Here is a 24016-nt window from a genome sequence, read left to right on the forward strand (position 1 = left end):
AGAGCTTTGTTTTGTCAGGGAAAATCCTGAGCCTTGAGTGCTGCGGTTGAAGCGAGGCTGGAGGCGGCAGGATATTAGGGTGAATGGTGTGGGGCTACTGGGGTGTGTGCCTCTACTGACGTCTCAGACTTGAGAGCGACAGCCTTGGCTAGATGGAAGCACCCAGCTCCCCTAACCTGGCTACAAGAGTTTGGCTGAATGGGGAGGGGCAGAAACATTTCCCCTGGGGTTTTGACAAACTCCCCTCAGCAGTCAGAGCCCAGGACACCAGAAATTCAGTTACTCTGGTATATTTGTGCAGATGAGGGGCTAGCGCAGTTGAGGGTTGTTCAAAACCAAAATTATGACTATAATTTTGCCAGTACCAGAGGTGGAACTCAGAGCCTCAGGTTTTAGCTAGAAACTATGGCTCTCTGGCTTTCTGCTCCTTAACTGGAGGTAAAGATTCTCAGGACTTTCCTTCCCTGGCTGGCTTCAAATTGAGCAGCAGACAGTTTTTGTGCTCTTGTTTGTTTATGTTACCCCTCCTTCCCATGGTAAAAAGCCTCAGGCCTTCTGAATACTAAGCAAATACTCCACCACTGTATTACAACTCCAACTCCCAAACTATTTTTTTTTTTTTAGTTTCTGCATATAGGTCAGTTAAAATAAGGCATCCCTAGGTATTAAAGGCAAGAAGCTTGAGATCATCATTATTTCTTCTTTATTCCTAGCTACTCTGGACCATGCTGTCAACTCTCCTGATAATTTCTTGGATTCAAAGGATCCTCTGAGTCATCCATGCGAGGAATAGAGTTGTTCCCAAGGGACAAGATTGCCACTCAGCCTCAAGCAGAGAAGCCGGCACTTCTACCTGTGTCTCAGGGCATCCATTCGTGCACAGCTCAACTATGGTGAGAGCCCTGCAAGAAGTCTTGTACAGGGCATTATAATCACAACGAGAGTGACAAGTATTTATGACCTATGACAAATGCACTAATTATGTTAATCTATTGGGTATATTCGTAATGATTGCACAGTATTATTCGTACAAGTATAATTGGTCTGTGTTGTGGGGGGGGCCAATTGCTAATCAGGCGCTGGGTTCAGATGTGCCGGGGTGAGGCTCTCAGGGACACGCCCCCTAGGAGCTCCGAAGAGCCAATCAAGGCTCGGAAGGCGGGGTCCCGGGAGCGACAGCGGCGCTGTCCAATGAGCCCTCACCGTGGTCTGGCCCTGGCCAATGGGAGCGCTGCTCCGAGACGCCCCGCCGCGGGGAGGCAGCTTCGGGGGCCGTTGTTCCGCGGCCGCAGGGGTTGGCGGCTGTCCTGCTCTCGTCCGGGGTGAGCCTGGCGGCGGCTCCCGCCCAGGGACCCCCGACAGCCTCGGTTTGGGAAGGAGTCTGGTCTGTAGGGCAGGGCAGCGGCCTGGGGCGGCGGCGGGACGCGGCCGCAGGGTCTGCCCAGGCCGCCGGAGGAGCGGCGCGCGGACGGCCGGGGCCCGGGCCGGGGGAGCGGGGGAGCCCGGGGCGGAGCCGCCGCGGGGCGCCGAGCGGGGCGCCGAGCACGGCCTCGGAGCCTCGGAGCCTCGGGAGCGGGCTCGAGCTCCCGCCCGCTGGCCTCGGCGCGGCGGGTCGCGGTGTCGGAGCGCCGCCAGCGGCCGTCTCCGGCGCAGGGCCGCGGCCGCCCCCTCGCTGCGTCCGGGTGGGGACCGGAGGGCTGCGGGCGCCGCGTCCAGCCGCGGACGCTCGCCCGGCGCTGCCAACGGCCGGGGCCAACCGCCGCTCGCGCTCCGGAGCGCGACCCCGGCCGCGGGCTCCCGGACCGGCGCTGCGCGGAGCCGGGGCCCCCCACTCGGTGCCGGGAGCTCCCCGGCCAGCCGACCTGCCCTGCGTCCTCCGCGCCCCCCCCCCCCGGGTCCCCAGGCTGGACACCCCGGCGCGGGTCACCTCGGGTCTCGGCCTACTTGGAGGGCTCGCGCTGCTTTCTCTTTCGGTTCGGGCTCGCCGGTTTGATGACACCGGAACTGTCCAGAGCCTTGAACGCGGGCCGGGCGCTGCCCCCCTCCCCCCCCAGCTCCTCGGTCACAGCGCCAACTTCTGGTTTTCTGGCAATTCGTTGGAGAGTCTGATGGAGTCGAGTGCTCGGGCTGGCTTTGAACCGCCATCCCCGGATCTCAGCCTCTCCTGAGTAGCTGGGATTCATTTTTATGCCGGTGCCGGGGCTTTGGTGCTCAAAGCCAGCACTTCGAGTGCTTCGAGTGGCTGCTCCACTTCTAGCTTTTCTGGCGGTGAACTGGAGATAAGCGTCTCACGGACTTTCCCTCCAGGCTGGCAGCAAACCGTGCTCCTCAGCCCTCGGTCTCTGGGCGGCTAGGATTAGAGGTGTGACTCACTGGCACCCGGTGGCCTGGCCTTGGGGTTCAGTTTGCTTTCTGTCACACCTCCAGCGTGAGTTTTTTTTTTTATTATTATTATTTTTGCATGTCATCCTTAAAGCAGAAATGAAAGTTGATCTTTCTTTGCAGTGTTCAGGAGAGTAAAAGATGGCCGACTTTCCAGATGATCGGGATACTCGACTTTGTAACAACTGGTAAGAGATTAAATCTAATGTTAAATGAGGATAAACTAACTTGGGTAACAAATTGTGGAATTTGTTTTTGGTAACTTAAACATTACAGCTATCGGCTGGGAGTTTGGCCTAGCGGTAGAGTGCTTGCCTAGCCTACACGGAGACCCAGGGTCAGTTCCTCAGCACCACATGCACAGAAAAAGCCAGAAGTGGTGCTCAAGTGGTAGAGCTCTAGTCTTGAGAAAGCTCACAGTGCTCAGGCCCTGAGTTCACGCCCCAGGACTGGCAAAAAAAAAAAAAAATACAATGGTACACTGTAGTGTATAAGTGAGTAGAACTGGCACTCCTTAACAGTTTTGCCTGTTTTAGTAATTTTCTAGGACAACTAGTTAGGATGGGGTGAACAGCACCTTGGCTAAGGCTGGGCAGTGGGGCTCTGCTTCCTGCATTTAATGATTGACTCAGTGGCCCTGGACTGCTTATTGGGCTTCATTTTATTCCTTTGCTTGCTTGAGACTGAACCCAGGACCTTGGGAGTGTTTGGCAGGCTCTCTACCATACTACATTTCCAGGACCCACAGTCTTTACTTTTCTGAGAGAGTCCATCTTAAAAGTAACCAGCCAAGAAAAAGCCATGCTGGAGGCCTGGTTCAAATGGTAACACACTAGCTGTGAGCAAGCAAGCCAAGTTAGGGAAAATCCCTGAGTTCAAATACTGATACCAGTAGAAACAAACTAAAAACCCAACAACAATAATTGAACACATTTCCATGTGGTACCACCATGCCGAGGGAGGCACTGATCAGTTAGTAATGATTGCCTGTTTTCTTGGTCTGTTTCTGTAGCTCCAAAGAAATACCTGTGTTTAACTTTACCATCCATGAAATCCACTGTCTAAGGAACATTGGTGTGTGTCCCATTTGCAAGGAACCATTGCCCAAATCCGACATGGAGATTCACATGGCTGCAGAACACTGTCAGGTTAGGAACCAATTCCCTAGTGTTGACGTACTAGACTTGTTATTGTTCGTAAGTGTGTTACTCTTGTTGTTATGCAGTAAGACAATAGTATATATGTGTGTGTGTGTGTGTGTATGTATATATATATATATATATATATATATTTTTTTTTTTTTTTTTTTTGGCTGGTCCTAGGGCTTGAAGTTGGCCTGGGTTCTGTACTTGAGCCAATTTGCACTCAAAACTACCAATCTACTACTTGAGCCACAGCACTACTTCTAGCTTTTTCTGAGTGGCTTATTGGTGATAAGGAGTCTCAGGGGTTGGCCTTGCAGTAGAGTACTTACCTAGCATGCATGAAACCCTGGGTTTGATTTCTTGGTCCCACATACACAGAAAAAGCCAGAAGTGGTGCTGTGGCTCAGGTGGTAGAGCACAAGCCTCAAGGAAGCTCAAGGACAGTGCCCAGGCCCTGAGTTCAAGCCCTATGACTGGCCAAAAAAAAAAAAAAAGTCTCACAGACTTTCTTGCCTAGGCTGGATTAGAACCAAGATGCTCAGATCTCAATCTCCTGAGTAGCTAATGTCAGCCATACTGTCATTTTAAAGGCAGTTTTTCTTATTTTTTTTTACCCTAGGTGGTCTGCAAATGTAACAAGAAGCTGGAGAAGAGGCAATTGAAGAAGCATGAGGTTAGTGATCCTGTACTATAAAGGGAGGGACCTTGGGGCTGGGAGTTTGGCCTAGTAGTAGAGAGCTTGCCTAGCATGCACGAAGACCTGGGTTCGATTCCTTGGTACCACATACATAGAAAAAAGCCAGAAGTGGCACTGTAGCTCAAGTGGTAGAGCTCTAGCCTTGAGAAAGTCCAAGGACACTACTTTGGCCCTGAGCTCAAGCCCAGGCCTGGCCAAAAAAAAAAAAGGGAGGGACTTTTGTTTAAGGCTATAGCTTTATCACTGTGAGCTACAGTGTACCATTTCCCTTTTTTTCCTGGTGGTTAAATGGAGATGATCTCACAAACTTTCCTGCCCTTGTTGGCTTTGAATCACTGTCCTCAGATCTTAGCCTCCTTAGTAGCTAGGATTACAGGTGTGAGCCACTGGCCTTGGCCTGGTTAATTTTTGATTATTCATGAAGAAAATGACATGATGGTAAGGTAACTTAGAAGATTCCTTTTAAGTGTTTCCTGAAGGGCTCTGAAGAAACACAAAGGGAAACTGTAGTTTTCAAATTCTTAGAAAGCTAGCTGACCAAGAAACCTAGTGTTGAAAGAGAAGATTGGAGTAAAAGGGGTGTTTTCTTTTTCTTTCTTTTTTTTTTTTTTAACCAGTCCTAGGCTTGAACTCAAGGCCTGAGCACTGTCCTTGGACTTTTTCAAGGCTAGAGCTCTACCACTTGAGCCTAAGCACCACTTCTGGCTTTTTTCTATGTATGTGGTACCGAGGACTCGAACCTGGGTCTTCATGCATGCTAGGCAAGCACTTTAACCACTAGGCCAAACTCCCGGCCCCCTTTTTTTTCTTTTCTTTTCTTTTTCTTTCTTTCTTTCTTTCTTTCTTTTTTTTTTTTTTTGGCTTGTCCTGGGGCTTGAATTCATGGCCTTGGCACGGCCCCTGAGTTTTTCCTTGCTCAAGGCTAGTGCTGTACCAATTTCAGCCACAGCTCCACTTCTGGTTTTTTTGAAGATAAGAGTCTCATAGGGATTTTTCTGCTCAGGCTGGCTTTGTACTATGATCCTCAGATATCAGACTCCTGAGCAGTTAGGATTACAGGTGTGAGCCACTAGCTCCTGGCTTTGAATTTTCTTTCCTGTCCTAAAGCATAGCTTCTTTTTTTTTTTTTTAACCAGTCCTGGACTTGAGCTCAGGGCCTGAGCACTGTCCTTGGACTTTCTCAAGGCCAGAGCTCTACCACTTGAGCCTCAGCACCACTTCCGGCTTTTTTCTATGTATGTGGTACCGAGGAATCGAACCCGGGTCTTCATGCATGCTAGGCAAGCACTTTAACCACTAGGCCAAACTCCCGGCCCCTAAAGCATAGCTTCTTATATGTGTATATTAACTATTCATTGCTGTGCGTTGTAGGAGACTGAGTGCCCTCTTCGGCTTGCTCTGTGCCAGCACTGTGATTTGGAACTTGCTGTGCTCAAACTGAAGGAGCATGAAGAGTACTGTGGGGCTCGGACAGAGCCGTGCAGCAGCTGTGGACGCAATGTCCTCGTGAAAGACCTGAAGACCCACCCTGCAGTGTGTGGCAGAGAGGAAATGGGAAAGAGGAATGCAACTGCCATACCTCCTAATGCATATGATGAGGCTTGGGGTCAAGACAGAATCTGGATGGCGTCCCAGCTCCTCAGGCAGATCGAGTCTCTGGACCCACCTGCACGGCTACCCCAGAGGACCTTGAGAGCCTTTGAATCAGACCCTGTGCACAGTAGGACTTCTAGCCAGAGGAACGGGCCAGCCCACTGCCCAATTCAGAATAATCTATGTGAGTTACATGTGGGATGGGGTGCCCTGGGATGGTAGTACCACCCTGGGTCCAGTCCTGGGGTTTGAACTCAGGGTCTGAGCACTGTCCTTGGGCTTTCTCAAGTCTAGCGCGCTCTGCCAGTTGAGCTACAGCACCACTTCTGGCTTTTTCTTTGTATGTGATACCAAGGAATCGAACTGGGATTTTTGTGCATGCTAGGCAAGCACTCTACCACTAGGCCACACTCTCAGCACTCCCTGCTCCCTGCTTTTGGTCTGTCGTGGGGCCTGGGTGTTGACCCTGAGCTCTTCAGCTCAAGGCTACTGCCCTACCCCTTGAGCCACGGCACCACTTTGGCTTTTCTGGTGGTTAATTGGAGATAAGAGTCTCACGGAGTTTTCCTGCCTGGGCTGACTTTGAATTGTGATTCTCAAATCTCAGCCTGCGGAGTAACTCCTAGGATTACAGGCGTGAGCCACTGCACCCGGCTGCCACTACACCTTAACAGTAGAAATCTACAGGCTGAGTACTGAGGAGCAGACCTAATATCCCTGTGGCACAGAAATGTCAGCACCCCATTGGTAGATTCTGTGCGGTTGATGTTGCTGTTATACATGGTACTTTAAGTTTCTGCAGAGTGCTTTTCATGTATGCACTCAGTGCTCACAAGCATGGATGGGGAGATGGGAGCTACGAGACTTGATTTCAGCTGTTGAACCCTATCATGCAGAAAGTGCATGCAAAATGTTTAGCACAATGCCTGGCTAATAGCTGTGCTTCATAATAGTGAATGTTCTTGTGCTTGGGAAGAAACCCAGGTCTTAGGAGCGCTAGGCAAGCACTCTGCCACCCTAGCCATTGCTCAGTAATAGTGCAGTGCTAGAGATTGTACTCAGGTCTCAGGCTTGTCTCCCCGAAGCCAGGCTTCGTTCTAACATTGCATATTGGTAATAATAATGCAGCCAACGTTGAGACACCGGTAGACTTGCGTAGCTCTGCTGACTTGGGGTCGGGCAATACCTTCAACATGGTGAGTGCCCATTGTTTTTGTTCCAGTTGAAGAACAAGAAAGGCAGGAAAGAAGCAGAAGCCAGCAGCCCCCTCCACAGAGTGGCGAGGACAGTGCAAACCTGGACTTCATGCTGGCCCTAAGTCTGCAGAATGAAGGCCAGGCCTCGGCTCTGGCGGAGGAGGACTTCTGGCAGGCTGTGTGTGAGGCAGGCCAGTTGCACAGTGGGCCCGGTTCTCTGAGTGACATACAAGGTAGGTATGAGTAGTTTGCAGTGGAATAATGCGTGTTATGTTATACAGTGCATAAAATTATAACACAGTTCAGAGGCACTGGGCTTTAACTCGAGGCCTCTTGGCTAGGCAAGCATCCTACCTCTGGGTCTTGCATTGAGCCCTTTTTGGTTGTGCTTTCTGCGTGGGCTAGGCGGGGCTGCAGCCTGTGGATCTCTGCCAGGATTATAGGCATTAGGCTTCTGCAGCCACCTGGAACACGTCGATATGTGTCCTGTGTGTGTTACCAGGGTGGCAGGCCTGCACCACTGTGCCACGCCACTGCGCTCAGCCATTGCTTGAGATTGCGCCTCTTGAATTTTCTTCTCTTTTATAAATTCTTCAGTTTGTTTCTCTTATTGTTGGGGTAATGTACAGAGTTGTTACAGTTACATTAGGCTGTGGGTGCATTATTGAACATTAACATACCTCCTGTTTTTGTCCCCATTTCCTTCCCCCACCCCCAAAGGTCTTTTTAATCAGTTCAGTTTCTGTTCTTGTTGCATCTAACTGTGACCTGATACCTAGGTGCAGCGGGTGAGACGATGTTGCCTTGTGAGTTCTGTGAAGAGCTCTACCCAGAGGAACTGCTAATTGACCATCAGGTGCGTTGAGAATGGGTGCATGCTTCAGCTAGGAAAGTGTAGTTGGTGAGGTCACGTGCACACTCAGTGCCCAGCTGTGGCAGGAGTGGCAGTTGTGTTTAAGAATTTTATGGGGGCGGGGAGGCGGGAGTTTGGCCTAGTGGTTAAAGTGCTTGCCTAGCATGCATGAAGACCCGGGTTCGATTCCTCAGTACCACATACATAGAAAAAAGCCAGAAGTGGTGCTGAGGCTCAAGTGGTAGAGCTCTCGCCTTGAGAAAGTCCAAGGACAGTGCTCAGGCCCTGAGCTCAAGACCAGGACTGGGAAAAAAAAAATCTTATGGACTTTCATTCCTGGACTGGCTTTGAACTGGATCCTCAGAGCTCAGCCTTTGAGTAGCTAGGATGACAGATGTGAGCCACTGGTGCCCAGCTTTTTTGCTATTTTTATTTTTTGTGCTAGTACTGAGGCTTGAACTCAGGGATCTGGATACTGGCTCTTAGCTTTTTCTCTTTTCATTTGTTGAAGGCGGGCCTTGTACCACTTGAACCGCACCTCCATTTCCAGCTTTTTGTGCTTACTAAAGTCATGGACTTTCCTGCTTGGGCTGGGTTTGAGCCTCGATTTGCAGTGTCAGCCTCTGAACAGCTGGGGTTACAGGTGTGAGCCAGCAAAACACAGTCTTGCTGTTGGTTGAGGCTGCTTTTAACTCTTGGCTCAGCCTTCCAGTATGCTGGGAATACAGACTTGCACCATCCTGCTCCTTTATCAAGAGAGACCCCCCCCTTTTTTTTTTTAACTCTACTTGATTCTGATTTTGTTTGGCTTAGTGCAGAATTTCCAAAATTGCTAAATACTGTGTGCTTTGGTAATGCAGCAGACCTTCCTTCATGAATGCCATAATACACTGAATATATGTATTTATTGGTTTAGAAGCAGCAAAAGAAAATTTCCTAATAATAAACAGGATGGGTGCCAGGGCCCTTGTAATCTTGAATACTCAGGAGGCTAAAATTTGAGAGTTCATGTTTGAAACCAGCCCAGACAAAAAAAATCTGAGATTCTTTTGTCTAGTTATCAGTAAAAACCTGGAAGTAGAGTTGTGGCTCAAGTGGTAGAGCACAAGCTTTGAGCACACAAGCCAAGCAAGCGTGAGTTTGAGCACCAGTACCCGCATTTAAAAAAAAAAAAAAAAAAGAAAGAAAAGAAAGAAAAGAAAAGAAAGAAAGAAAGAAATAGCCGAGCACAGTGGCTCACTCCTGTAATCCTGGCTACTCAGGAGGCTGAGATCTGAGGATCATGGTTCAAAGCCAGCCTGGGCACTAAAGTCTGTAACTTTTTTTTTCTAGTCATGGGGCTTGAACTCAGGGCCTGAGCACTGTCCTTGGGTTTTTCCTCAAGGCTAGCGCTCTACCATTTGAGCCACAGCACCACTTCCAGCTTGTCTTTGCATGTGGTACTGAGGAATCAAACCCAGGTCTTTGTGCATGCTAAGCAAACATTCTTCCACTAGGCTATGCTCCCAGCCCCTGTGAAACTCTTTATCTCCAATTAACCACTAGAGAACGGGAAGTAGCACTGGGGCTCCAGGGGTAGGGAGGTAGCCTTGATCTGAAGAGCTCAGACAGCGCCCAGGCTGAGTTCAAGCCCCATGGCCCACAAAAAAAGAAAGAAAGAAAGAAGAAAAGAAAAGAAAAAAGAAAGAGAAAGAAAGCAAGGTAGGTAGGGTGGTTGGTTTTAGGGAATGTAACTTCTTGTTTTTAAATGACAGACAAGCTGCAATCCTTCACGTGCCTTACCGTCACTCAGTACTGGCAGCTCTTCTTCAAGGGAGGTGGAGGAGCCTGGTGATATTTTCCAGAACATTCTGCAGCAGGCGACATATGACCAATTAGGCTTTATATCAGGCCTAAACACTCTATCCCCTATGGAAGGCAGCATCATCATACCTTGTGAATTTTGTGGGGTGCAGCTGGAGGAAGAGGTGCTGTTCCATCACCAGGTGTGTGTCACGAGAGTCCCTGGAGGGTGTTTGTGTGCTGTCCCCTGAGGGATGGGAGCCTTCCTCCCCAGGATGCCGCTTTAGCCTTTCAGTGTATTTCCCTCTGTTCAGAACTTCATGGCCTGTTTTGGGACCTGTCTGAGGTCCTGCCTTCTAGAAGGCCATGGACTGCATTTGGGTGACATGGAGGCTTTCTATTCTCCTACACTAGCCATCAGGACCAGCTTTTATTTCACTTCTATGAGAAATCTAGGCATTGACAGGGCACGGTGGCTCACGTCTGTAATCCTTGGGATCAGGGGGCTGAGATCTGAGGATCTGCAATTCAAAGCCCCGAGACTCTGACCTCCAATAAACCCTCAGGAAACAAGAAATGGCACTGTGGCTCAAGTGGTAGAGCTCTAGCATTGAGCTGAAGAGCTCAGGGATAGCACCCAGGCCCAGAGTTCAAATCCGAGGACAGACAAAAACAAAAAATACCTAGGCATGAAGGAGGCGCGAAAGAGAAAGCAAGCCGCACACACCGGTGAGCGCGCGTAGCTTCTCTGGACTCCGAGGCCAGCCCTTCCTTGGTGTTGCAGTGCCTCTGATGCCATGGAATGAGCTTTTCTTTTCTTCTTTTTTGGTTGGTTATGGGGCTTGAACTGTGGGCCTGGGCGCTGTCGCTGAGCTCTTCAGCTCAAGGCTCCCCCTACCCCTGAGCCCCACTTCAACTGGGGGCTTGTTTCTTCCATGACTCGCCCATCACCCCACTTCCTGTGCCCCTTTCCTCATTCTGGTTTTTCTTGTTTAGGACCAGTGTGACCAGCGCCCAGCCACGGCACCCACCCAGGGGTCGGAGGGCATTCGGAAACAGGATCCCGAGTGGCAGGAAGCCTCGCCAGAGCGGCCAAGGAGGCGCAGCAGGCACCAGGGTACCCGCTGGGCTGTGCACAGCTATGGCTGGCCCGCCACAGGCTCTGGCCGCTCTCCCCCTCTTCCAGGGATCTCGGGTTGCCTGGCACTGAAGGCATCTTGTGCTCCCCAGGAGTCAGTTGTGTGCCCCGTTCTCCTGAGCTGTCCCAAGGCTACACTGCTCGGATAGTGGCTCTGGGTAGCCTTTGTCCATTAGCCTTAGCTGGGATGTCCTGTGCCCACCCTCGCTCCTGCTGCTAGTAGTCACAGGACTCGTGGCCTCAAATGGGAACTGTGACAGAAATTTCTATCTGTGGGACCAATTAGAAATGACTTGCTGAGGCTGGCGCGCACACTTTGAACAGTTGAGGCTTAGTGAGTGCAGTAGTTGTCCTGATTTTGGATCCTGGAGTTTGGGCTTCCAGCAGCCTTTAGGGGGAGCAGGTGTTTAATATCCAAAAGAGTTGGGTTCCTGTCTGTATCTAGCAGTAATAGCAAGAGTGGACTTGGGAGGCCGAGAGTGTGGTAGAGTGCTTGCCTAGCATGCATGAAGACCCTGGTTCGATTCCTCGGTACCACATACATAGGAAAAAGCTGGAAGTGGTGCTGAGGCTCAAGTGGTAGAGCTCTAGCCTTGAGAAAGTCTAAGGACAGTGCTCAGGCCCTGAGCTCAAGCCCAGGACTGGCAAAAAAAAAAAAAAAAAAAAAAAGTGGGGGGTGCGGGATGGGGGGGACTTGGCTCTCAGGCTGTGGCTGTTGTCTCATCCCAGGAGACCCATCTTCTGGTTACATGGAGGACATCAAGCCGGGGACAGCAAAAGGCTCTGCATATCCTCTGCCTCCCAGCAGACCCACGAACAACATGACAGCGACCTGCAACCGACTGTTAAAATCCACATCGGGCCCCACGGCTGGCTACCAGCCCAGCCCTCCTCGCGTGCTGAGGCTCAACGACGCTGACCACCAGAGCCTCCAGGGCCGGAGTTGGAGCAGCCAGAATGGGGCCGTGGTCACTGGGCACTCCTCAGCGATCCACTCTATCCGAAACCTCTGCCCAGAAAACCTGGCAGCGGGCGGCTATGGGGCCAGGTAGGATGAGCAGCTGAGGGTGCCCCTTGAGCGTGGCCGGGGCGTGGGTCGGGTCTGGGCACTCGTCAGGTGCGAGCACACGCAGGCTGCGCTGAGGCCCCCTCCTCGGCTGCCAGCCCTGCCCATGTGGTTACCTGAGTCCCAAAGCCCTCAGCTCTCCACCGGCCTGCTTGCTGGCTCGCTTTGCTGGGCCCCTCTGGGTTCTGTGTCCCTCCACCCGTGGGCTTCCTTTAGGGGCGACTTGGGAGCTGGTGTTTCCCCCCTTTTTTTTTCCAGCGGCAGGAGTGACGGTGGCAGGAGCTCCCGGGCTCCCCCCACAGCCGCCAACTACCGCACCCGAGGCGCGAAGGTACTGGGGGGATGGCCGGGGGGGCTGGTTGTGGGAGGGGCTTCTCCCGAGAGCAGCCGGGCTGCCCCCTCCCTCCCTGCTCACCTACCTTTCTGTTGTGGTTGTGCAGGCGAAGCCCAAGCCCCCGAAGCAGCAGGGGGCTGGAGATGCTGAGGAGGAAGAGGAGTGATGGCCAGCAGCCCTCATGCCGGCCACCCCACTTCGTGTGCACACAGCACTCCGCTGCAGCCCTCTCTCTCGGGCTCTGCAGGCAGGAGAGGCTTCGTGGATCCTCGCTTTTTCTAGGTTCTGGCCATGTTGTGTCTTTGAGCTTGTGCTGTGGGACTTGGGGCGGAGGGAGCTGCTGAGAGGTCAGCTCCACTGCCTCAGCCCTGGCCCTGCCCACCAGGCTCCTTGTTTTGACACTGCCGCCCCTGCCGCCCCTGCCACGTGGTGCTTTGCCCTCCTGGTGGAGGGAGGAGAGAGGAGGGCGAAGGGAGGAGGGAGGGCTTTAGAAACCTGGCAGCCATCAGTGAAGTGATTTTTTTTTTTTTGGTGGACCCCTGAACTTGGGGCTTTGGGGAACCTTCCCTGTGTTCTTTGGGGCCAGCTCCAACCTCTGGCCTCGGTGCTCACAGGCTGGTCATGGGGTCAGGAAGGAGGCCCTGAGGGGAGGGGAGCTGCAGGTTTCGGGGACCGGGGGCTGTGGCTGCTGTGGCTCCAGTCCTCACTACCCGCTCATGTCCCGATGAGAGGAGCTAATGGCTGTCTGTCCCTGCTTGAGCCCTGCTCTGGTAGAACTAAGCCCCAGGCCTGTGCTTGGAAACCAGGTGTCAGAGCCCCTTTCCCTATTTTACTATTATTATCTATTCCTTGTAATTGAAATAAAGTTTGTACTTGGAGTTCTGCCCGGTGTTGGCTCCGTGGGGACTGGGGGCCACTGATGGGGTGGGGAGGGTGGCAGGGTGGCTTTCCCCTGGCACCACCTGCCCTGGGCATCTCGGGCTCAAACTCCACCTTGTGCTGACCACGTAGGCACTCTGCCACCTGAGCTGTGCCATGCCGTGTCTCTTTTGCCCTGGGCTTTGTGCCTGCCGTGATCCCACCTCAGCTCCCGTGGAGGAGAGGTGAGAGCCACCTCGCCTCGTGTGGAGGCTTTTCAGTTGCTGGAGCTCTGGTGACAGTTCTAGGGGTCAGGTCATTTGGAAGCTGCAGTCCTTCTCCAGGCACAGTGACACACATCTGCAGTCACAGCCCTCAGAAGACCAAGCCACGAGGACTGCCTGGACTTGGTCTGCGAACAAAGCGCAAGGAGCCTGAATGCCTTTCTGCAGTGGCTTCTTGCTGAGATTTCCTTTCAGCCAGGCAGCTCATTGGAAGCTCATTTATTTTCCCAGCAAATGGCACGGAGGGTGTGGGGAGAGCAGGTGTGGCGTGGAGGGTGTGGGGGCTGTGTGGGGAGAGCAGGTGGGGGCAGCACCCTGTTTGATAGGTGGCACATGGAAACAGTAGCAATTTTCAGAATGCTTCGGACTCGCTTTGGCACATTGAAGACTGAAAAGATCTGTCCTGAGAAAACCTGGACCCACAAAGGGCTTTGCTGGGTTAGATATTTTATCTTGCTCAAACTGGGGAAGGAGGAACGGGTCCCGAGGCCCAGGGAACTGCAGGGTGGCCACTGACTTGGCACTGGAAGTACTGCTTGTCCTCCCTTTGGCGGGAGCAGTGAAAAGAACAGCGCCCCCGCCCCCTAGGCTGTGTCCATGGTGGGCTCCCCTTGCCTTAGTTCCTAATAAACAGACTTATAGTGGATATAGTTCTTGAAAATCTTTTTAAAAGCCTTACCTACAACTAAGCAGAGTGCAGCTAAACATCTTAAACCATCTCCCAAAAGTCAACAGTGCTGAGGTTTTCTTTTTTTTCTGGTACTCATTGCTGGGTTTTCCATTGATTCAGTTGACAACCCTTTTTTACTTGTATCACATTTGGTTCATTTTCTTTTCTTGCCAGTCCCGGGGCTTGAACTCGGTGCCTGAGCACAGTCCTTAGGCTTTCTCAAGGCTAGAGCTCTACCATTTGAGTCACAGAACTGCTTCTGGCTTTTTCTATGTATGTGGTACCGAGGAGTTGAACCCGGGTCTTCGTACATGCTAGGCAAGCACTCCACCACTAGGCCAAACTTCTGGTCCTGTCATTTTTTTTTTGTCAGTTGTAGGACTTGAACTCTGGGCCTGGGTGCTGTCCCTGAGCTCTTCAGGTCAAGGTTATTGTTCTACCAGGCGAGCCACAGTGCCACCTCTGATTTCCTGGTGGTTGGTTGAAGTCTCATGGACTTCAGTGCCTAGGCTGGCCTTGAACCACGATCCTTAGATCTCAGTCTCCCCAGTAGCTAGGATTGCAGGCATGAGCCTGCTTTCGTCATTGTTTTCTTTTCCTGTACTTTCTGAGATTTCTGCACCCTCCCTCCCTGTCCTAACTCCTGGACCAGTGGGCCTGTTCCAGACACCCTGCTGTACACGGCTCTGGTGCTGCCACGCCTTCTTTCCACTGACATAATGGAGTTTTGTAGTATTTCCGGCCCAGGCTGGCCTGGAGTCAGGATCCTCACTGTGACCCCCCCCTGCAGCTGGGGTGACAGGTGTGTACCTGTTGACTAAAGGACCCACGTATGCACAGGCTGGCCTCACACTGACATCCTCCTGCTCTCAGCCTCGGGCTTGCAGGGTCGTATGTATGCATGCAGATGCATGTGCACACGCAGGGGTGTGGCTTCACTCCCACCAACTTGGAGTGCTCTCAGCTTGCTTACCTACAGCTGGCACTCTACCACCTCAGCCATGCCTGAAGTCTGGCATTTTACTTGTTAGACATGGAATCTGGTGGACTTCCCTGCCCAGGTTGGCTTTAAACTTCAATCCTCTTGACCTGAGCCTCTTGATTATAGGCATGAATCAATACCTGGCTTGGCCTTGAACCCTTAGACTTTCCTTGATGCCTTGACTTCTGTAAGTGCTGCTAGTATAAGTAGGTGCCACTACACCTGGCTTCTGTTTTTTTCATTTTTTTAAGAGGGGTCTTGTTGTGTGCTTAGACTGCTTTGAAATCCTGTGATCAGCTAAGTTACTGTCCCAGCCCTTTTCCCATGTAGCGGGACTTAAATATGGTAAAAGTCAGGTGCTGATGGCTCACGCTTGTAATCCTAGCTACTCAGGAGGCTGAGATCTTGAGGATCAAGGTTCAAAGCCAGCCTGGGCAGGAAAGTCTGTGAGACTCTTATCTCAAATTAACTGCTACAAAATGGGAAGTGGCACTGTGGCTCAAAGTGGTAGAGTGCTAGTTTTGAGCTGAAGAGCTCAGGGACAATGCTCAGGCCCAGAGTTCAAGCCCCAAGACCAACAAAAAAAAGGTATGGTAAAATAAATATGACATAAAATTTAATCATTTTAATAGTTGTACATCAGTGGCATATTATCACCACCTAGTTTAGGAAGATTTTTTTTTTTGCCAGTCCTGGGGCTTGAACTCAGGGTCTGGGCACTATCTGTGAGCTTCTTTTTCTCAAGGCTAGCACTCAACCACTTGAGCCATAACACCACTCCTGGCCTTTTCTGTTTATGTGGTACTGAAGGATCCAACCTAGGACTTCATGCATGCTAGAGTACCTCTAAGTTACTTTCTTGAACCCATTAAACGCTCAACTGCAAGTCTGATCTGGATTTTCTAATTCTCTCCATTATTTGAAAGATATTCTTGTTAGATATAGTTTTTTCTTTCATTAATTTTGGTGCTGTCCTTTGTCTTTTGGTCGGTGGTGGAACTAGAACTCAGGGTCTGGGCACTGTTCCTGAGTGTTTTGTGCTCAAAAGCTAGTGTTTTACCTTTTTTTTTTTTTTTTGCCAGTCCTGGGCTTGAGCTCAGGGCCTGAGCACTGTTCTTGGACTTTCTCAAGGCCAGAGCTCTACCACTTGAGCCTCAGCACCACTTCTAGCTTTTTTCTATGTATGTGGTACCGAGGAATCGAACCCGGGTCTTCGTGCATGCTAGGCAAGCACTCTACCACTAGGCCAAACTCCTGGCCCCCATTTCCGGCTTTTTTCTATGCATGTGGTACCAAGGAATCGAATCCGGGTCTTCGTGCATGCTAGGCAAGCACTCTACCACTAGGCCAAACTCCTGGCCCCCATTTCCGGCTTTTTTCTATGTATGTGGTACCAAGGAATCGAACCCGGGTCTTCGTGCATGCTAGGCAAGCACTTTACCACTAGGCCACACTCCCGGCCCCTCATCAAATTTCTTATGGGAACCAGTGTAAACAAGATAAAGTACAGCCAGGCACTGTAATCCCAGCTACCAGGAGGCTGAGATCTGAGGATCATGTTCAGAGCCAGCCGAGGCAGGAAAGTCTGTGAGACTCTCATCTCCAATGAACCACCAGAAAACGAAGTGGCGCTGTGTTCAAAATGGTAAGGCAATGGCCGGGAGTTTGGCCTAGAGTGCCCAGGACTGGCAAAAAAAAAAAAAAAAAAAGTGCAACACTTGATAGGATAAGTTTGGTTGCTGGGAGCTGAGCACCCCCATGTCTAACTTTGAGCTAATTACTTTCTGCTGAGAGGCAAGGCAACAGGCAATTGTTATTGCTTTGAGGCAAGGGGCAATAAAGCAAGGTGCAAGAGGCAAGAAGCAAGCAGCACATGGACCTCTCCCACCCTCCTTTGTACTATATTAGCTGGAGGGACTTCCTCAAGGGGGGTTGGGGTTAGAGTCCCTGCCTTGACGTACCTCCCTGATGCGTCTGTTTGTGCTCTGGAGGAGGGCTCGGTGCCGTTGGTCAGTGGGCCCTCTCCTCTCTTGGCTTGTCCTGGTTGGGGTGTGTTTTCCCTATCCCTCCTGCTGGTCGAGAGGGACCGGGGACAAAAATCCCTGACATTTGGTGTTGTTCCTTCCCTTTCTGATTTTCTGCTCTGGTTTACACATGACTCATTTTCTCCCTTCAAGCTGATTTCAGGCTCTCTCCCTCTTGACATCTTGCGTGATAGCATGTTCTCTTTCCACTGGAGTTACTTAGTACTGTCTGGAAAAATCACTCCCTTCCCCCCCCCCCCACTTTTCTTGAATTACATTTTCCTTAGTGGCTACTCTTAGATACAAACTTTTGTTTTTGTTTTCTTTGTGTTTCTACTCCATGGGTGAGTTTAACCTCATTCTTGGATCCTTATTTTCTGGCGCTGAGGCTTGAACTTGGCCACACACTTGCTGGCACTCTGCCACTTGAGCCATGCCACTGTAGCAGCTTTGGCTCATGGCACAGTGCTTGCTTCTGGTACAGGTGACTAAGCCTCCAGGCGCCATGTTGCACACAGCGTTGGTAAGTGGGGCTCTGCTCAGGAAATTCCCATGTGGGGTACTGGGAGGAGGAGGGCTGGTACTTTCCAGCAGCTGTAAGCTACACTCCATGGACAGGTTTGAACTCAGGTTCTTGCCCTTTTGCTTAGCCTTTGCACTCACAGCCGGTGCTCTAGCACTCATACACACTTGAACCTTTCTGATGGGTATGGAGATGGGAGTCTTAGATTTTGCTGTGTAGGCTGGCATTGTACCTCGATACTCCGTCTCAGTCTTCCAAATAGCTGACATTATGAGTCAACAGAGCTCAGCTCCATGAGATTTTATTTTTATGCCAGTCCTGGGCTTGAACTAGGGGCTGAGCACTGTTCCTGAGTTGCTTTTTCTCAAGGCTAGTACTCTACCACTTGAGCAACAGTGCTACTTTCAGCTTTTTCTGTATATGTGGTACTGAGGAATTGAACCCAGAGCTTTACACGTATCAGGTGAGCACTATGTCAATCACTAAGCCACTTTCCCAGCCCCTCCACGAACAATTTTGAGTTCTGGTTGTTCCATTCTTCCTATTTTTTAAACCCTTTTGGTAGTGTAGTAGATCTGTGATTTAATTTTGTCAGTCCTGGGGCTTAAGTCAGGGCCTGGGTGCTGTCCCTGAGCCTCTTCGTGTTCCAGGATAGTGCTCTATTCGCTTTGACCACAGAGCCACTTCTGGTTTTCTGGTGATTAATTGGAGATAAGAGTCTCACAAAATGTTTCTGCCCTGGCTGGCTTTGAACCATGATTCTCCGATCTCACTCTCCTGAGTAGTTAGGATTACATGTGTGAGCCACTGGCATGAAGCTGAGTCTGTGATGTGAATCTGTACTTTCTTGCTAGTTACTTTCTTCCAGTTACTGGATGGCATACTTTCTAAGTGTCATTTTTTTCAAGAGACCACAAAAAGGGATAGCCTTAGAGTTGGAGAATAGAGGAATGCTTTCTGTACTTAGGCAGGCAGAGCTCAAGCTTCTGCATTTATTCTCTTTGCTGAGAGTGGCTTCCAGCACCCTGAGCAACAGACAGGGTGAGGAAGGGAAGACGGGTGTCCTGCACTCCCCTGATGAACACAGCTGAGATGCCTGCATGGACAGTGCATTCCATACAAGAACAGTGGAGGAACAAGACCATGAGGTCTGGGTGAGGAATCCCATGACCCAGTGAGCCAGAGGACCAGGCTAGGTTTTCGGACACTAGAGGCTGTATGGGGAGGGGATATAGACATACTGCGGGAAGGGGGGGGTGGGGGGTGGGAGGGGAGAGCGAGCACTCTGTCAGCTTCTTACCTCTTCCTGCATTGCTGTGGCACAAAGTGGTAGCTGAACCATGTGCTCTTGAAAGCCTGTGCTGGAAGGAAAAGCCTGGACTCGTGCTGAGGAAACCCCACCCCAGGTGGGGGAGCACAGCGTGGCCGTGGGTAGGGCAGGATGGCAGGACCTGCAGGATGGCTTGGCCTTGACCTGGCTCTCGCTCCTTCAGCTGTGTCTTCCATGGGCAAGGGCAGGCAGGCCAGGAGCCTGGTGGAGTAAGAATCACCAACTGCACAGACCAGCATCATTAGAAACACTTTAATTCCAAGCCACTTGGTGGCGCTCAAGGGTCAGAGCCATCCAAGCAATGCCAGCTTTGAACTTGCTCAGCAAGAGTAGATGATCGCACAGAATTAGATGAAGGTTATTTATTGGTGTGACTTTTGTTTTGTTTTTTTTTTTTTCCTGTAGTGAGCTTCCTTTACACAGCATAGTGTAAATTGCATCAGATTGAATGAAAAGTCTGTTAAATGCAACCATAAATAATTATAATAAATATACATCAAGTAACTTTACAGCACACACAGTTAGGGCCGCGGTTTGGATCTGTCTGGACCTCAGTGTGCTCTGGGAGAAGCGGCTGAATTAGCAGCCGTTTCCCACTCACGGCTCTCGTCTGACCAAGTGATGGGCCGACAGAAGCTTCCAGAACCCCTCTCGGAGAGGCAGCTGACAGACTCCAAGTCCTTTCAAGGGATGAGGATTGGAAGGGACTGAGAATGGGAAGGGAGGGGAGGGAACCACCTGTGGTCCAGTCAAGGCTCTTTCGTTATGCAGAAGTGAAGTAAGAGGATCCTTGTTGTCAGGGGACCTCACACTTCCGTCCGGGGCGGGGCACTGGCCATCTTCCTTCAAAGCGGCAGACTTGCTGTGGGCACTCATCTGGGGAGACTCACCACGAGTGGCTGCAGTCACCAGGGACTAGGCTGATCGTGTCCTGGGGTTTTCGGGCACCGCTGCCCTGTGGGGAAGAGGCTGCGTCCTCTGATGCATGGGGCAGCCCTCCTGTGCGTGATGTCACACAGCCTCTGTCTCTGCAGGAGCTGGCAAGGCCAAGTGACGCCTCCAAGGACGTCTGGGCCGCTCGTGAGCGAAGTACCACTGGACAGACTTACTTAGGGTGCAAATGCACTGGGCAGAGGGTGTGGCCTGCGGGAGGCTTGGCCCTGGCATGCGCACACCTACTCGGGCGTGATTAGTGTCAGGTGGGTGGCAAAGGGACCCTCTGGAGTCTCTATCTAGACCTGCAGGTCTGAGTCGTCGACGTAGACCCTTGGGTTGAGCAGAGCACCTCGGTCTTTAAAGTGAGCCCAGAGCCCTTTCTGTTCTCCTGGGGCAGCGCCGGCTCCACACGCAGCGGGGGAGGCGGCCGGAGTCGTGTGCTTTCCTGATCGGTTTTGGGAAAGGCCCCCTCTTAAACACTGTCCAGCTCCAGATGTCCTGCCCAGGCTGGGCCGGGACACCTCGGTCTGCCCCTACGAACAGAGGCCTGGAGCGGCCCTTGGGTCTCTGCACCCTCGACACCTCTGGAGCAGAGACCAATGGGGCTGCGTGGTGGGTGGAGGGCCACCGTGGGCTTTTCCTCCGAAAAACCAAGGCCAGGAAGATGAATGTCCAGCTCCCTGTCTGTTTCCTGCCTGTCTGGACAACAGCCCAACCATTTCAAGATGGGAGGAGGCTCAGGGGAGCTCGAGGCAGGAGGCCAGGCCACTGGCCGTGGTCTTCCCACTGCAGCCTCCTCGGGGGCTCTGTGGCCAGCCACCAGCAACGTCTCAGGGCATCCCGACCTGGTAGCCCCGGGGGACAATGTCCAGGAAGATCAAATTAGACACAAACTGCCCAGGAACTAAACTATCATTCACATGTACCACAACAGGCAGCAAAAGGACCAACCCACCCATCACGAAATGGACAAGTACAAAGGCGAAGTCTTCTGAGAGACCCTGAACATGGATGAGAGTTCAGAAAAGCAAAATGTCGCCAACTCTTCGCGCAGGGCCCTGGAGGGGCGCGCCTGCAGCGCACGCAGGCTCCCCAAGCCGGCAGTGGTGCCTCGGTGACAGCCAGCCTTGGCGCCTTCTCGCCTCAGCCACTCAGGGGGTCCTCACGGTAGTGAATGGCGCAGCGCAGCTTCTCCAGCATGATCTCCGGGGAGGAGTACTGGGGAAGCTTGATCATGAACATGCAGGTCTCCACACGGATGTAGCGGGAGTCAGGGGACCCTGCAGATGACACCGGAGTGCACGTCAGCGCTGAGGCCTGTGGCAGGAGGGGACAGGGAGCCTGCCTGGTGTGGGCCTCATGCTTCAGAACCTGGCTGGCTGGGAACGGAACTCATTCAGCCTGCGTCACCCCCACCCTGGGTGCTGGTAGCCAGGGGAAGGCCGGGGAGGGCCTGAGGGTCCCCACTAGGAATGGGAGCTGGGGCGGGCAGACCTGCTGTGCCATCTGGAGGGGCAATCTTCATGGGGTACGGGGGCACGTGGGCCGTGTCGGGGCCTCCGTCCTTGCAGGGGCAGGTGAACGGGATGCGCTCCTGGTTGCAGGCAAACTTGATGAACTTGCACAGTTCCTCCTGTGTGAAGGTCTCTAGAGCCCCCCAGAAGAACTCGATGTGCTGGTCTGTCTCCATCAAGCCCACCTGGTACATGGTGTGTGCCTGGGGTGCGTGGGGAGAGCCCCGTGTGAGCGGTCCCACTGCCCTCCAGAGCCCCCAGCCCTGGGCTCCCCAGGCTGCATAGCAAGGCGAGCCCGGCCAGGCGTGTACCTTCAGGAACTCGAGGTTGATGTACGGGAGGCCGCAGGTACGCAGCTCCATCTCCAGGGGGCTGAGCGTGGTGAGCAGCTGCAGCGGGATGATGGAGCCCAGGCCGGCTCGCACGGCCGTAACGCACTCCACGTTGTGCAGTTCCCGCAGTCGCAGGCTCCGGATGGCCGCCGCGTAGATGTCCTTGTTCTCCCACCTATGAGGGGCCGGGTGAGCCTAAGAGGCTGATGGGATTGCTCCTGGCCTGGAGTCACCCCACTAGGCAGGGGCCCTGGCCGCCGGGAGCTCTGTTGGCCTCTGTCCAGGCACCAGGCGGTCCTGGCTGAAGCATTTCTCCCTGACCTCTGGGGTCCCCTCCCTCAGAGCTGCTGCTCCCCTGCAAAAGGCCTACGCTGGAAATGTCTTGTGGCTCTGGTGGCACCCACCCAGGGCCACAGCACCCTGCCGAGGCTCGCACACTCACGCCACAGGGATGTGACGGCCGTGGCTGCACAGCTCCACCTCCTCCCCTGTCATGGTCAGGTAGGTGAACCTGCAGCAGGGTTTGCCCGGCCCTTCGGGACTCTCGGTGACCAGGTGCTGGGAAGCGATCTCAGCACACAGCGCCTCCAGCTCCGTCTCATCGTTGATCTGCAGGGAGAGGCAGAGTGAGGCTGGCTGTGGTCCTGTGGCCAAGGCCTCTAGAAGGTACAACTCTGATCAGCAGCTGGAAGAAAGCCAGCGGTGGGACAATTCTCCCATAGAGACAGGCCCAGGCCTGGCCACAGCTCTGGCCTAAATCCCGGGCTGTGCTGATTGCTGGTTGGAGGTAACACAGGGTGAGAATGGCAGGATCTCACTGCATAGCTCAGATGTCTGACTCTGGAGACTCATTTAACATACTCCATGTCCCTATGTCTCGGTCATTTCCTTCTGCCAGACCTTTTTCTATCTGCCCCGGACAATGGCTTGCAGCTCTGCCTGCCACAGCAGAGCTGCCATGCAGAGCTAACAGAGACTTCCACTTCCAGGCCATGGAGGACACCCTCCTCAGGCCTTTCCAGATTCTCATCTTCCCTGACCTCCCCAGGAGCCTGGCTTTGCGCCCTCGCAGACTGCCCCCTACTGGTGGTGGAGGGGACAGCTAGAGAGCCTGGCCTGGAGAAGCCTCAGGGACCTGTCACACGGGTGGAGGCAGAGTAAGATGAAATTTCCAGCCCTGGTCCCCATAGTGTGTGGCCCATGCCAGCCTGAGATTCGGGTCCCCTGGAGGGGCAGAGGGAGGTGCCCTGTGGGCATCCCACAGGTGCTGAGCAGCTCTGGCATGGGAGCTAGTCGGACCTGGGTTGCTGGTAGCTCTGCTCCCAGCCAGGGGTGAGAGGATGGCCCCGCCGCATTCTCTGAGCCTTTCTTTCTCTACCCTGGCTATGAGAATGGGATGAGGGCCTTACATGGGGTGCGGGACAGAGTGTGGAGCTGGGGCTCATGTGGAGAGTACCAGCCTGAGGTAAAAAAGCTAAGCAGGAGTGTGAGGTCCTGAGTTCCAGCCCCAGTATAGCACTATAACACGGGCCCATGGTAGCGGCTCCCCTCACCACTGCCTCTCTTTAGACTATCAGGGACTCCCCACTGGAGCCCTGGGAGTAGATGTTCTAAGTAGGGACCAGAGACTGTCCCCCTGGCTGCCTTCCTGTCGCCAGTGCTCCTGCTGGGGGCTTGGGTCTGGGGGCCACAGCCGAGGCCCGGAATGCCTCTCACTCACACTCTCGAACTTCTTGATATAATTGTAAGTGAGAATGTCTGCCTCCTGCAGGTCCTGCTCCGGGTCCACGGGCTCGCCCACCAGCGTCTTCCAGAAGGATGGCAGGAGGTCCAGGGGTAGTGGCACGTCTGCCCGGATGGCAATGCCCAGCAACTGGCCGAGGAAGTGCAGCAGCTGCTCCTCCCCATAGGTGATAGGGCTGGGTGTCAGAATGTACTTGCCCTGTGGGCGGGAGCGGAGGGGACCCTTAACACCTCAGGGGAGGCTGCCACTGGGCGCCCCATGGCCTGGGAAGCTTTGGGGAAGGTGCAGGACAAGCCCAAGGCAGCCGGGCCTCACCTTGTTCTTGTTGACTGCTGAGCTGGGGCACAGCAGAAGCAGCGAGAGCGAGGAACTCTGCAGCTCCTTGCACACCTGCCACAGAAAGTGGCGGAAAGAGCCACCTGCGGGGCAGGCAGAGCCATCAGTCCTCAGGCCTGCGCCTGGGGGAAGTCTCCCTCACCCCCACATGGGTTTTGCCTATGTGGGGACCTAGGCAGACCTGCACCCCTTGGGGTCTGTCAAGTGGGGAGGTGCTGGGGAACGTCCTGTGCAGGCTGTGCCAAGGATGACGTGATGGCAGGCCAGTGGGTGTCTCAACATGGGCCTCTCTCCCAG

At 53.0% G+C, this 24016-nt stretch overlaps 2 protein-coding genes across 7 annotated transcripts in view; one reads left to right on the plus strand and one right to left on the minus strand.

The window, feature by feature from the left end:
* The first annotated feature begins 1237 nt into the window (after positions 1-1237).
* Trafd1 (TRAF-type zinc finger domain containing 1) lies at positions 1238-13064 on the plus strand. Of its 3 annotated transcripts, none has more exons than XM_090320101.1 (12): positions 1238-1322; positions 2506-2570; positions 3395-3530; positions 4147-4200; positions 5596-6001; positions 7040-7246; positions 7793-7869; positions 9621-9851; positions 10645-10765; positions 11516-11834; positions 12111-12183; positions 12293-13064. In XM_090320101.1, exons 2-12 carry the CDS (start codon positions 2524-2526, stop codon positions 12350-12352), a joined length of 1731 nt encoding a protein of 576 aa, XP_090176227.1. In that variant the 5' UTR covers positions 1238-1322; positions 2506-2523; the 3' UTR covers positions 12353-13064. The 3 variants fall into 3 exon arrangements, with proteins under 3 accessions (XP_090176227.1, XP_090176228.1, XP_090176226.1); XM_090320102.1 differs by having other exon boundaries at positions 1316-1384; XM_090320100.1 differs by lacking the exon at positions 1238-1322 and adding an exon at positions 2239-2362.
* Positions 13065-19322: 6258 nt separating this feature from the next.
* Hectd4 (HECT domain E3 ubiquitin protein ligase 4) overlaps positions 19323-24016 on the minus strand; it is a 117156-nt gene continuing 112462 nt past the window's right edge. For all 4 annotated transcript variants that reach the window (XM_090320122.1, XM_090320120.1, XM_090320121.1 and 1 more), the window contains 6 exons: positions 23699-23802; positions 23360-23581; positions 22082-22248; positions 21619-21814; positions 21288-21510; positions 19323-21073 (listed from right to left, as the gene is read on the minus strand). In XM_090320122.1, coding sequence (XP_090176248.1) covers positions 20937-21073; positions 21288-21510; positions 21619-21814; positions 22082-22248; positions 23360-23581; positions 23699-23802 — 1049 coding nt within the window. In that variant the 3' untranslated portion in view covers positions 19323-20936. The remainder of the gene's footprint in view (positions 21074-21287; positions 21511-21618; positions 21815-22081; positions 22249-23359; positions 23582-23698; positions 23803-24016) is intronic.

The sequence above is a fragment of the Megascapheus bottae genome, chromosome 28 (assembly GCF_031878675.1).
Source record: "Megascapheus bottae isolate mThoBot1 chromosome 28, mThoBot2.hap1, whole genome shotgun sequence".
In the NCBI taxonomy this organism is placed as follows: Eukaryota; Metazoa; Chordata; class Mammalia; order Rodentia; family Geomyidae; genus Megascapheus; species Megascapheus bottae.

Bases quoted from the DNA above. Each gene is read 5' to 3' on its own strand.
- Trafd1 (XM_090320101.1), top strand. From the start codon at position 2,524: ATGGCCGACTTTCCAGATGATCGGGATACTCGACTTTGTAACAACTG. The intron at 4,201-5,595 runs GTTAGTGATCCT...TGTGCGTTGTAG, and splicing joins GGCAATTGAAGAAGCATGAG to GAGACTGAGTGCCCTCTTCG. The intron at 11,835-12,110 runs GTAGGATGAGCA...TTTTTTTTCCAG, and splicing joins GCGGGCGGCTATGGGGCCAG to CGGCAGGAGTGACGGTGGCA.